Source organism: Equus asinus, chromosome 10 (genome assembly GCF_041296235.1).
Source record: "Equus asinus isolate D_3611 breed Donkey chromosome 10, EquAss-T2T_v2, whole genome shotgun sequence".
In the NCBI taxonomy this organism is placed as follows: domain Eukaryota; kingdom Metazoa; phylum Chordata; class Mammalia; order Perissodactyla; family Equidae; genus Equus; species Equus asinus.
The window spans coordinates 44,622,182-44,636,614 of NC_091799.1; the positions used below are offsets into that span (position 1 = coordinate 44,622,182).

Sequence of the window (14,433 nt, forward strand, 5' to 3'; positions counted from 1 at the left end):
TGGCTAATTCTCTATTAAGTATTCCACAAAATGAGAAAACCAAACCTCATTTTTGTTTATCTTTTAAAAATAAATAGCTCATCTGTCATGAAAATCAGTGACTTGTTGAGCCTAAATGGAAAAAAAAGTCAGGAAATGAAATAATCTTTGTGTGCCTATATAACTTGAATATACTCAGAGATCCCTATAGGACTAGGGGCTGTTAAAGCTTTTTAATTGGCAATAAGTAAAACATCTAGAGAGAATTTTTATTTGGAGGTTTAAAGAACTTCTTTTCCCCCCCTTTTAGGACTCTGCTTTAATCACTCTTTTCTAGAACAAATGAGGATGGGGTGTTAGTATCTGAAGATACTAGTTCCACTCTTCTACAAATCTTTAACTTCAATCTAGCATAGAGTAGGTATTACATTTTGCTTTCTGGTTTTTTTTTTTTTTTTTTTTTTTGAGGAAGATTAGCCCTGAGCTAACATCCACGACCAATCCTCCTCTTTTGGCTGAGGAAGACTGGCCCTGAGCTGCCATCCATGCCTATCTTCCTCTACTTTATATGTGGGACGCCTGCCACAGCACGGCTTGATGAGTGGTGTGTAGGTCGACGCCCAGGATCCAAACTGGCAAACCCTGGGCCACTGAAGCAGAGCAGGTAAACTTAACCGCTGTGCCACTGGGCTGGTCCCTGCATTTTGCTTTCTATAAAGACCTCGGGGAACTTAACCTTGTTTCTGAGGGCATTTTTTATCATCTGAACGTTAGATTTAAACTGGACCTTTATAAGTTGAATTACTGCTCCCTTAGCATCTTTTTCTCTATATTTTGTATTACAGCTAGGATCTCTAGCAAAGAGAATGGCAATTAGGAGTCTAAGTGATACAGAACCAATTTAAGCCTAAATATTCTGATGAGCAACAGTGGGAGCGAATGGACATGAATTAAAGGGCTTACAGGTACTACACAACTTCCTGACAAACTTGACGATTTTTTAAGAAGGAAAATCCTTATAGCTGAGAACACTGATGTTTACTATCTAATGAGTTTCCCACAAACCTGTAAGAAAATCTGCTGGAGCCTCTCTACACAGTTCTTGTACCACGGTGTTAACACGCTGGTCCCGTCGCTTTCACATCGCACTAAGTGCTCGGTCAAGATCATGATAAAGCGCTGGAAAGGGGGTATGAAGTTAGAGGTGTTAGAGGGAGAATTCTTATATTTCGGAAACAGTCACATTGTTGACGAAGAGACGTCAAAGGTATTGCTTGTTCTACCCTTTCTGTGAGGCATGTATTCCAAACTCTCATAATTCAATAAATATTGTCAGTCTAGAAAGGTAAGCCAGCAATAACAGTACATCCTTTCTGGCAATACATGAAGACCTTTAATGTCTAGATTACTTATGCTGGTAATTTTTCTTGTTAGCATCTATTCTAAGGACATAATCAGAAATGCTAACAAGAATCTCTGCACAAGAATGTTTATCAGGAAGGGAAACAAAGCAGCTAAATGATCAACATTTGGGAATGATGAAATGTGAGAGGCATACTTAACAAAAGCATGCCCAGGATTTTAACGCATGGAGAAACGCTCACGCAAGAATGCTAAGTAAACGACACAGAACGTGGAGGCACATGTGGTTACCTCCAAGTAGCGAACTTTCAGTTCCTTTAAGTTTTTCTATTTTTAAACTTTTATAAGTGAGTATGTATTAACTTTTATGATTAAAAACATTTTTTAAAACTAAAGAAATGTATTGTTTCTTTTTACATATCAACGTCCTAAGCCAAGATACCTGGAATATGACAAGGAAGAGGTTCTTCTGTTCACTCTGAGCAGATTCCACCTTCTCCTGCAGTCTTTCTATTTGTTCCTCAAGAGCCCCATCTTTTCTGTCACTGCTTCTGTCATCATCATCACTTCGCTACGGAATGCCAAGGAACAGAAGAAAAATGCCATGAGAATTCCAGTGCATTATATCCCATCGAGCAAGGAGAGGCTTTCACTGTGTCTGTCCAACGGGACCTGCAGACTTGTGAAAGGGTCCTGCTGCCCCCCGCACACCCAGAAGTCCTGAGGAGTGTGCCCAGGCTGGGCCAATTCAGTGGCACGTGTCCTGGAGAGTGGCAGTGGAGCGTTTGCTATACAGCAGAACTGAGTGAGGGCTTTTACTAGCCTGTTCAGGGAGGAAATGTGTTCCATTTTTCCACCATTCAGACGAAAACAGCTTTAAGCGCCATGGAAAACGTACAGCGGACTCTTGTTATTCCCCATCGTGCTGTCTTGTGACGTGGCCATGAACCCTGAGTGAGGGAACAGTGGACCAGCGCTCCAGGGGAAATACAGGGTCAGGCTCCTGGGAGCCTCCCGTCACAACATTTCTGTCAACTGATGAAACAGAACCTTGTTTACGTGTTTCTGTTTAAAGATATCTAATACATATCTTACAAATAATTAATTATACACAGTGTTTCTCTATCCTGAAGCACTAGCTGAGAAGGATTTAACGTTCTCCCGAGCCTGAGGAACCTGGCTGTAAATTTCTTTGGCTTTCAGCCTCACAAGAATGCTATCCACTGGGCTTAGTTTTAATCGGTCAGCATCTCATGAAGCCACAAGTTTCGCTGCTCTTCCACAGCTTCGTCACATACTACAGATGCTACTTTAGTACTGGATGGAGCAGCCTCCCATTACCTCCCCCTTTTTCTCTGCATGACCTTGTTGATTCGTGAACACTGAACTCGGGGCCACCAGCACTGTAACTCCTGCCTGAACGAAGCGTAGTTAACACGTGTTCTTCCCATCAGGCACAGCATGGTGGTCTTGTGCTTACGAACACTAGACAGCACTTCAGCCCTCCGCCTGGGCGGCCATTTTAAACTGTGAAATCACAACAAAAAGCCCAGCACAAAATATGAAAATGAAAAGCATGAACATGGAACACGTGCCACTGAGCACACCATGAGAAGGATGCTTCTTACAGAATGCGAACTGAAACAGGAAAGCAGAGTGTTGCCTTGTTGGACCTCCACGGGGGACGAGCCCACTGTGCAACTCAAACTCCCACTGTTCTGGGTATATGTGTGAATGACTGGGAAAGCACTATGAGCGGTGATTTTGAGGTTACAAATAAATTTTAGTGAGTAGGTGAGTCTGCAAAAATAGACCCTGCAGGGTGGCCCTGTGGCCTAGTGGTTAAGTTCGGTGCACTCTGCTTTGGCAGCCTGGGTTTGTGGGTTTGGATCCTCGGCTTGGAACTACATCACTCGTCAGCCACACTGTGGCAGTGACCCACATATAAAGTAGAGGAAGAGTGGCAACAGATGTTAGCTCAGGGCCAATGTTCCTCAGCAAACAAAACAAAAATCCTGCAAATAATGAGGTTGGATAGCATATTCTTATAACTCTGCTATTCTTTTTTTTTGTTCTTTTGTGAGTGTGTGTTTATATACATGCATGCATATATGTACGTATACATGGAGACTAGCACTCGAACCTGCTATAGGTTCATTTAAGTCACTGAACTTGTTTTCACCTCCCGCTCTGGTAAATATGCATAACACTGGAATATCCTGACGTGAAGAAAGCAGTATTATCACGTTAAATCACAGAATACATCCAGCTCACTGCTTCCAAAATGGCTAAAATACTACACTTCTTACTCACATGAGAAGTCTTTTGTAAACCTGGGAATGACTGCCCGTCCCGCCCCCAGTACAGGGGAAGTGGTAAACACGGACAGTTTTCTCCCTGTTCCCCTCCTATGCCAGAAACACAAGGGTCTCCTGCCCTTCTCCTTCCTTTCGGGAAGGGCAAACAGGAAGCTGGTCCAGAGATGGTGAGCTATGGAGAAGGAAGTCTGTGGCTTTCTGAACAGGTTCACCACGCAGCATAACAGCAGAGCACCAGACCTCCAGGCCCTTCCTCTTCCTCCGCATCTACAAACAGCTCTGCGTAGTCTGCCCGCAGAAAAAGTAAGTTCCCATCACAGTAATGAACTTCGAATATTCTCAAGAGTTTCTCGTATACTTTCTTTGAGCATTTACCAACTGACACAAGACTTACTCGTTTGTGTTGCCTTGCAAGTTTTTCTTTAGCTTCTTCTAGCTCTTTCTGGATCTTCAGAACGTGTTTGTTCATCTTACGAATTGTGGAGTGCAGGATTTCCCAAACAAACAATCTTAAAGTAATATGGCATTTGGTTACTGTGTGTTAAACTATGTTTACAGAAAAATAAGACCTCTCAACTTTTCTAAGCTACTCATTTTTAAGGTCTGATATAGCCTTCCACTCTTTAGGCAGATTTAGTCACGTTTCTCTAGCAACACTTACAAATTTTCTTGTTTTGTAAATTGTGCATCATCTATCCCCACCATTAGACTCAGATGACCTTCCTGAAGGCAGTACTGGGTCCTTTTCTTATTATTTCCATCCCCTACTAGACACACGTAGAAGGTATGTGTACATATTCATTTAAATGAAATAGCAAACCAGAAAAAACACTAACATTAGGATCAAAAATACGTTTTCTCTCTTCTAAATTTAAACAGTCAGTATTGGAATTTTCCTGAAACAGAAACCTAATCTGAGGCGCATTTCACAAGCTTTACACTGTTTAACCAGCACACAGCCAATTCTCTTGGAATATTTAAGAAACTCATAAGTTGATGATAGCTATCAACTGCTGGGCTTTTAAGAATGAGATAAATATTGTATGTCAGCTGTCTTATTGGCAAATTGCTCAAGTACCACGATCACCTTGCAGGTGCTTTAAAATGTATGTTGCATAAATGGTTTATCTATTTTTCGAAGTGGCTTCTTAACTACTTTTCTGTCTATAAACTGGGACTCCTAACCCCAGGATATAGCACAGAAGAGTATTTCCTTCTACAAATTTTGGCTTGGATGATGACAGTTTAAGTGGAAGATAATAAAACAACGTGTTCATAAAACTCAAAGTCTGGAATGTTAGCAGACAGGATGAAAGAGTGGAGCACTTGAACTCTGGAAGGGGTGGCCAGGGAAGGCTTTGCAGAGCGATGAGTGCTTGAGTGTGGCGTTAAAGAACAGATGGAGCTCTGCGCAACGTATGGACTCAAGAATGCCTGTCTTTGAATCCTGCCTCTGCACTTAGTTGTGTCACTTTATGTAAGCACCCTGCAACACCCTCCTATTTTGTAAAATGTGGACGATAACGTAACCCCCTCCATGGTGTTGTTGTGAGGATTAAATAAGTTGCAAATGAAAATCACTTGAGATAATGAGTAACACATACTTGGATGGTCAGTTTTCTGAGAGTTTGCCAATCTGAGAATGTCTTTCTGTTGCCTTCATGTGTGAATGCCAACCAGGCTGGTACAGTAACCTTAGCTCACACCCTTTCACCCTAAGGATTCAGTTTCAGATCAGTGTCCTCTGCCAATAATAGATACAATGAAGAGGATAAGGGTTGTGATGAATTCTTATGTCTTTGCAAGTAATTTTTCGTTTGTCTCCTGCTTTGTGTCAACTCCTGCTGTCCCAGGCCTGATCAATTACAAAGCCTGTGGACTCAACTTCATGACTAAGAAGGAAGCTTCAGGAAAAATCTTTCCTTTAGGGGGAATGGGTCTAGAATGAATCTTCTGCAGTAAATCTAGGACTTTTATGAGTGAGGTGAGACCTTCCTCCCCAACAGGCACCCAATTGCCTGCCAGGCTTTCCTCAATCCCTCCATAATGTGCACTGAGTCTGCGGTGACTCTGGCTCCTCCCAGTTCCTGGTGTGCATTCCAGGCCCTCGGTGGAGCTGGAACTCTTCCCTGCAGCCCACTGTTTAGCTGAGACCCTGACACACAGCCTGATCTTCTCTCCCAACCTCTCTCCCTTTAGCAGCATTTCTACTTGACTGGTTGAGTCCTGATGCAATTTACATCTGTGTACCGAAGAGACGCTGTGACCTGACTGGCTGTATGTATTTCCATTGCCCAGGAATCTTTGCCAAGTCTAATCCTACCACATTGGACCAGAATTTGGAGCTCATGTATAAGAGACCACATGTAAACCAATTCTTAGAGAATACAAACTTTGTAAAATAATCCATATTACCTAGTAAAGTCACGAGACAGTTCTGAAGAGAAAATCCAAGTTGCTACTGCAGCACAGTCAACAATCTGTGTCCGAATCATCTTATCTACCAGTACAGCAATCATCTACAAGGAGAAAGAAGAATCACTAAGGCAAATTACACTTACACGGAGGCTACAACAATCCCACTGCTACAAAAGTGAAACAGGAGGGCTGTGAAATTCATTCTCAGTGGCTATGGAACTGATCAATGTGACCAGTGGGTCTTAAGATTTATTCTGCCCTCTGCTTGCCTCTGATACTTATTCTAAGAATACTGTAACACCAATAAAGATTGACTGAGCAAAAAGAACTCTGAATGGTAACACGATTTTTTAAAATTTTAGATAGTACATATAAAAACAATTTCCTTTGAATCCTAAAATTTAAAAATACAAGAATGTTTTATCATGAAAAAGTCTCAAATATATTCTGAAATGTATTTTAATTCCTCTTTATAACACGATATGAAAACAGTATATTGAGGTTTGAGAAATCTGGAGCTTGTTTCTAGAAACTGGATAGACTAGATAAATATTTCCTACCCAAGTAATAGAATCTTCCAAGAACAGGCATTCATACTAAGTATTTAAAATGTGTTGAGATATTATAGTCCAAAATCAAATCCTAACACATTTTTTTTTTGAGGAAGATTAGCCCTGAGCTAACATCTGCTGCCAATCCTCCTCTTTTTGCTGAGGAAGACTGGCCCTGAGCTAACAGTCATGCCCATCTTCCTCTACTTTATATGTGGGATGCCTGCCACAGTGTGGCTTGCTAAGTGGTGCCCAGGACCTGAAGCAGCAAATCCCGGGCTGCTGAAGTGGAATGTGCAAACTTAACTGCTGGGCCACCAGGCTGGCCCCAACACTTGCTTTTTAAAGAATGAATCAAACATCATTATTTCCATTGCACTAAAAGAATTATAGATTTTAAAACCATTCTATAGGCAGAGTCAAATTTCATGTTTTACAAACTTAAAACAGTAGTATTAATTGCCTTATTTTTATACCTATACAATCAACAGGTCCAATTAAACAGTTTTTACCTGTGGATGGTTCCTCCAGACCTCAAACATGACTCTCAGAACATGTAACTTTCCTTCATCACTTTCAGCCAGGGTTTTGAAGACTTCATGAAACCTTTTGATGGGGGGGGGGGGGGGGGGAAATACCACAAACTTATTCTTGACACATTTTAATGTTTTCAAACCCTTTTCAATTTACATGCAATATATAAAAGTACAATAACCAAATGTTAACCATTTGATCAGGAATTTTTAGTTTGTGTGGAATTTGTCACAAAATCTTGAGATTTACAATTGACTATTATGAGTCCAGGACTACAGTTTACTGTGTATCTGAGAATAAGTGAGGACTAAGGGACCGCCTCTAAACACACGTGAGGTATTCTGACTGTGGGACCTTCTGTGGGAACCCTGTAGGTGGTGGACAGGAATATCTATTTGCTCGTCCTTCCTTTGGACTATCTGATGAGTCAGAAGGCTCAGTCTTGAGACGCCAACTTTTGGGTGGCTCCCCAAAATGTCAGCTCTTATTTCTGCTTACCTTCCTTTAGGAAGACGCTTAGACAGGCTGGGAGCTTCTTGACTGTATATATGACTGTCCTATGGACCCAGGTTTTTCACTAGTTTCTCTAAAGGTCTATATGAAAAAATGTACATTCCACGTACATATGTAAACTGTACGCACAGACTGACAGGAGCCATAGGAAAGGGATTTTTAGCTACTACAAACCAAAACCCATTGTATCATATTATGTGATGATATTATTAAGATCTTCAGATCCAACAATTTTAGGAAAAAATTACTACACCATTGGTATTCACCAAGCAAAGTTCCAAACCCTCAAGAAAGGGTGTGTGCTCTGTTGTACTTACTTTGCAAGAGCACTGAAGGAGTGGCTGAACGATTTGGCTGCCAAGTGCAGCAGAGTCTGTACAAAGACCTCTATTTTCAACGGGTTAAAGCTGAACCCTTCATCTGAAAAATATTACACAGTAAGATAATTAGAAAAATGTAAGTATAACAATTCCTTGGTCCCTCACTTGGAATGCTAAACAGATGGCATGTTCACATCCAAATACGAAGTCAGACTTTCATGTAACATCTTTGAATACCAATGGACAATAAAAGACCATCACTAATTTCAAATACTCAAAATATAAAAAATCAAGCATAATCTTAATTCTTAGTTTTTTGGGACTGTTTCTCTAATTCTCCAATATAATCCATTTCTTTTACAAATACCACAAACTTCCTTGTTCATATCTCTCTATATGGTGGCAAGATAATGAATATATTAATACAAAAAAATACAGTAAACTCAAGTCTATGTCTAAAATGTCTGACAATGTTTAAATTTAATATCATCATTTTTATTTATGTTTTCTAAATATATTTTCTCTAACAGAATACAAGTTTCTTAGAAAAATCCAAACAAAATCCCAGTAATAAATAATCCAAAGACTATTAAAGTTTTATTTTAAGTCATTTTTCTATGCACATGTCCTTATGTACGAATTTAACAAAAAAAATTCCCCCCCCAAATGATTATCCACTTGTCACAATAGACTTTTCATCTGTTTTACTGATTTTTCTTTTTGTGCCTTGTCTCTTTTGTGTTCACACTGCTGTAGTTACTGTAGTTTTCACAAGATATGTTTTAATATGTGATAAGGCAAGTCCCTCTCATCACCTTTTGCCTTATCCATTTATTGATTACAGAAAACTTATAAAAACTGCCAATTTTCCCACTCTTGCCCAGAAAAGAACCTACAGATTTTGGTTGGAATTACATGATACATACTCAGCGTATGTTAAACATTATGATTTTAATAGCTTAATTTGGAGAAGACATCCAAATTTATAGTACATCAAGGCTTCCCGTTCAGGAGCCTCTCTAAAGGGAAAGCAGGGCACGTTTAAAAATTTTTGACGGCAGCCCCAGTTTGGATCCCAGGTGCAGAGCTACACCACTTGTCTGTCAGAGGCCATGCTGTGGTGCCACATCAAAAAGGAAAAAAAGAGGAAGATTGGCAACAGATGTTGGCTCAGCTCAGGGCGAATCTTCCTCAGCCAAAAAAAAAATCTTTGAATGATAACAGCGTATTTTACTTTGTAGTTAGTTTATATACTTAATGTCAGCTATTTCACAGGGATGTTAGGATCTCTTTTTACATAAGGGAGAAAATACCAGGGTTCTAGAGACAACTGATAGGCTGAACAGGCCAAAAGAATACATTGCTTTATAAGTATCCAATGAGATTTAAGATGAACTCATGTTGCCAGAGTTATGTTTATGCTTTAACCTGGCCTATACATAATTCCACTCAAGAAATATTAAATTGCCTTACCGTCATCATCATCCTGGTTAGGATTTGGCACATCTTTCAGAATGCTGAAGATTTCATCATTGGTTGCTTTACTTTTAAAGGCAACAGCTAAACAGAGAGCAACTGAATGTCCAGGAAGAGAATCTAACCACAGAATGGGGGGGGGGAGATCAAGTTTTAAGACTATTTTTTTTTCAAACAATTCAATAACTGACAACCTTAAAAAGTTCTTTTCTTTCAAAATAGAATACTCTTTATCCAAGATCAATAATTAAGCTGTATAAAGATAGCCACATGTGAAAGTTTAATAAGGCATAAGACATAATTCTCACTTCAATACTTCCTTAAGAACACACAGCTAATTGAAATTCGGGGGGTGGGGGGGGAGCAGGGCAGCAGTGCTGGTCTTCCTCAGGGACGGAGGGGAAATGTGGATACAGTTACAATTGTCCTTCCACAGTCCTCTAATCCCTAGGCCTCCTCTATAAGCTGAAAAGCTGAGAATCAATGTATTTCTCTTTCATTCTTGCCAATGCCCCCTTCTTCTTCCTTTTCCCTGAGACAGTGGAAATTGAATTTCAGCAAGGTGTAGGCTGCCAAGTTAACACAGGTTTTTTTTTTGCTTTTCTCTTTTGCTGAGTTCATATAGTTGAATCTACACAAGCAAGATGCTCATGTGCTGTGAGTCCATGTGTTTACTATTGGTTAATATCTGTCGAGTTCTTAGTGTATAAAATTTGTGCTAGTACATACTGTAAGGCATCACCAGAGCAATCAGAAATCTACTTTTACTGTAAGGGAGCCAAGGAGGTAACAAATAAAAAGGCAATGGTAACAGAGAATATGAGTTACTAAGCACCTGGAATGAATAAAGTCAATTACAACAGGTCACATGTGCTGTGTGCTTTCCCTTGAAAGTGGGAGAAAAGACAAGTGAGGAAAAAAGGAATCCCCTGCCACTGAGGAGTCTACATTCTAGCTGGTGAACCAAGACATTCACATAAGGAGCAGCCAAAGAAAACACAAAACTGGCTTGAAAGGTTAAAAAGTACTGACAGCAGTGGAGCTTGGGCTAGACCTTGGAGAGAGAACAAGAACAGGAGACAGAAAGGGCTTTCCAGACCAGGCTAATGGCACAAACGAAGGTAAACCAAGAACTAGGAGCACGGAAAAAATAAAAAGGAAGTGGGTTTGGCTGGAGTAGAGGTCCACTTGGGAAGAACTGAAAAATAACTAAGCAGGAACAATGTTAGGATGGCTTTCAATGTCAGGCTGAGTTGTTTCTACGGGAAAAAAGAAAGCTCAATGTTCAACAAAAGTCTGAGCTCTTTGCTATCAAAGACTGTATCTTATGATTCTCGGATCCAGTACAAGGCAGAACTCAAACCTTGGCAATTACAAGTGCCACAACAAGCTTTGCTCTTGCAGGAAAGCATGTGGTTAAGAGTGTGGCTGTGGGGCTGGCCTGGTGGCATAGTGGTTAAGTGCGCATGTTCTGCTTTGGCAGCCCGGGGTTTGCCGGTTCGGATCCCAGGCGCGGACACGGCACTGCTTGGCAAAAGCCATGCTGTGCTAGGTGTCCCACATATAAAGTAGAGGAAAACAGGCATGGATGTTAGCTCAAGGCCAATCTTCCTCAGCGAAAAGAGGAGGATTGGCAGCAGTTAGCTCAGGGCTAATCTTCCTCAAAAGTGCTCAGTTAATATGCTTGGATTTGAATCTGGGCTCTACCACTCAGAAGCATCTCACTGTGGCTTTACCTCTTTGAGGCCATTTCCTCATTGTAAAATTAGTGTAAGAAACACTCCTCTCTCAGAGTTGTTTTAAGGATTAAGTGATATAATAATACAGGAAATGGACTTAGCAATGGGACCAACTGAGTTTATTTCAAGGAAAACAGGTGTAGTCTGAGGTGTAGGTGAAGAATTGGGGTGCAATATGAGAATGCAAGAGAGAGGATTGAGTTTCAGCATGCAAAGGACTGCTACACAACATGAAATGGAAGGCTCATGGAGGAGCTGTGTTCAGTGCCATCTGAACAGACCAACTTGGAAAAACTCCACACCTAACCCTCTACCAGTGATCACCAAGGTACAACACCTGAGCTTCATTAAACGTAAAGCACAAAACTGTGTATCAAATTACGGTCCCTCCGATTTATAGTGCAATCTCAGAAATGACATAACCAAAAAGTAAGAAAACCGTAGTTAAGAATTTACCTCTAGAGGCATTCTGCCGGTCAAAATTTAGTCTATGTGCACCCCTTGTTCCCACAACTGAATTGATATCAGGTCAGTTATTAATTCAAGGAATCTCCATCGCCATGACAATTATACATGTTCATTTTAATAAGTTTTGGCTAGAAATTCATCTTGTCATACTTAGCAGCATATTTAAAATAAAGTCATGGATCCAACATTATTAAAAGAGAAAAATTTACAAGCCAGTGATAACTGAATAGATCACAAAGAACCTTCAAAATAACAAAAGGGCAAATAAAACAATAGTGGCTAGTGACAGATCACCTTTCAAAGAGAAAATATAAACCCAAGAAAAGAAAAAGTTCACTTTCTCCACCTCAAATAACTGACTTCAGAGAATACTTGCATGTATTTTTTAAAGACAGAGGGATTTCTTTTATTTTATTACTTACTGCTACTTTCATCTCCATACTTGTAAATGCAGGTTGGGTTTGCAGGACATAGAGCTGAGAAGGTAGGAGGAACAATATCTAATATACGCTGATGGTAAGACAACCTACAATACAAATAAGAGCCTCAGAAAATATTTATCAGTTCCATTCTTTGGTATATCCAACTCACCCAGAAAGTCACAATCTCCAACACCCTAGACTCAGCTGACAACCAAGAAGTAAAAGTTCCGGGGAAACAAGTCCTTTAAGCTTTTGTCTACGCCAGCACACCAAAACTCAGGCCTTCTTCAAAACTTACTGGTTTGCAGTGAGGTGTGGGCCAGTGGGTGGCCTGGTGGCCAAAGATGTGGGGTGACGATGGTGGGGTGGGGTGGAGCGGAGTCTGCATGGTTGAGAGACTGGTTTTACTGTAGCAAATAAATACATGTCGAGGCTAATGGAGTCAAGTCTCTTACTACCTCAAAAGGTATTTATAAATCCTGGCAAAAGGGAAGGCTAAAAAAATGAGATGCTGGCTTGGAATTGGAGGGATACACACACCTAGCTGGATGTACAAATAGTTAGAGATATGTGTGTGTGCACACACAAATATATTCATTACCTTTGTCCATAGCAACAAACATATCAAGTGTCCAGATGTTGGTTCCTAAATACCATACACCACTACTAGAAACTCAGGCTCTTTAATAAATAGATGATTCCAGGGGAGGGGCAAGGAAACACAAGATGAGCCTGGAACATCTTCTTTCAGAAATAAGGAAATGGAAATGTTCAATAAATGGAGGGTGGCATTAAAAAAGAAAAGAAGAAAAAAAAGAAGACACAAGGGGCTCCCAAAGGACAAATCAGGGACAATCTGGCCATCAAAATAAATAATGACAGTAACAGATTATAACCTACTGAACGAAACAGAAATCCATTAGTCCCTACTGATCTATAAACTCAGGAATAAATAAATAAAAGGGTCAAAAAGGAAAGCTCTTTATTACAGTGAAACAGCAACTAATAAACGTAGAAAGAATAATGGAAAAAGAGAAGCATCCTTGGCAGTCAACATAGTGGTGGCAGACAGGAGTAGGAGTTGTCAGTGGAGGTTTGATGAAGAATACAATATGAGTGAAACCTCACAATGTCTCCCACAAAATATTAATCAATTACAAGGGAAAAATGGTGAATTCCAGGGAGGGAAGGTGGCAGACACTGACATGAGCAGGTGATCAAGGGTAACGTCTCCAGTGCTGGGACGCATGTGCCTCCTGATGTGATGCCCTGAGAAGAGCACCAACAAGGCAAGAACTGAGTCTAGTCATGAGGACACGTCAGGGCAACCCAAGAAAGTAAGGCCCAGATTCTTTAAAACTGACAAGGACACGAAAGACAGAGAAAGAATAATAACTGTTCAAGATTGAAGAATCTAAAGAGAATGGGACAATTAAATGCTACACATGTTCCTGAATAGGATTCTGGACCAGAAAGGAAAAAGACATTGTTGGGATGGTTGGCAAAATGTCAGCAGCATGTGTGGACTGCATGGTAGTATTACTATACCAGAGCTGATGTCCTGTTTTGGAGGGTGGTATGCTGGTCATGCAGGAGAGTGTCTTTGTTTTGGGGAAATATACAATGGACTGTTAAAGGATGATGGGATGTCATACCGGAGGCTTGTTTTCAAAGGGTTGAGAAAAAGACCAATGAAATGGGTGTATTCATGCTGAGAGGGAAAAAGGAGTGAGCGTGAGCACAAACATGGTGAAATGCTGACAACCAGGGAATCTAGATGATCAGGATACAGAGTTCTTTGCACTATTTTGGCACCTTTCCTGAAATGTGAAATTATTTCAAAGTATATTTGACAAAAAAACCTTGTTGGTTTAATTCACATGAATTCAGATGGCACAACTGCTTACTTTTTTCAGCCTAAATCTTGACTAAAAACTAAAAGGGTAGAGAGGCAGGTATTTGGATTTTAAAAATGACCTTCTGGACACAAATCACAAATGCAGAGAAGAAAAAAATCCCGCCCTAGAAATTAAGAGAACCAAGCTAAAGAGAAAACACAAAGACCTTACCTCATACATTTTTCTAGAACTTCTCTTACAAACTTTGGTTTGGGACTTTCAGGATCTTGAGTAAGACAATCTGACCTGATGAGGAAATGCGGTTTTAGAAGTTCTTACCCATAATCTGTACTTATACCTAACTTGTACTTAGCTACAAATGGTTTTCCTTCCAACTAAATTATTTCATTTATATATAAAAATATCAAAAATAAACTAAATACTTCAGACCATAAAGAATACTGCTTTTAAGTTATAGTTTTAAATATGAACAGT

General features: G+C 40.1%; 1 protein-coding gene across 5 annotated transcripts in view; it reads right to left on the minus strand.

Annotated features, from left to right (window-relative positions):
* Positions 1-14,433, minus strand: part of NCBP1 (nuclear cap binding protein subunit 1) — a 48,375-nt gene that overhangs the window by 2,460 nt on the left and 31,482 nt on the right. For all 5 annotated transcript variants that reach the window (XM_070519148.1, XM_014859746.3, XM_070519149.1 and 2 more), the window contains exons 14-22: positions 14,170-14,244; positions 12,101-12,204; positions 9,469-9,591; positions 7,993-8,095; positions 7,141-7,234; positions 6,075-6,178; positions 4,054-4,168; positions 1,784-1,912; positions 1,045-1,158 (exon numbers count right to left, since the gene is read on the minus strand). In XM_070519148.1, the coding sequence (XP_070375249.1) occupies positions 1,045-1,158; positions 1,784-1,912; positions 4,054-4,168; positions 6,075-6,178; positions 7,141-7,234; positions 7,993-8,095; positions 9,469-9,591; positions 12,101-12,204; positions 14,170-14,244 (961 nt within the window). The remainder of the gene's footprint in view (positions 1-1,044; positions 1,159-1,783; positions 1,913-4,053; positions 4,169-6,074; positions 6,179-7,140; positions 7,235-7,992; positions 8,096-9,468; positions 9,592-12,100; positions 12,205-14,169; positions 14,245-14,433) is intronic.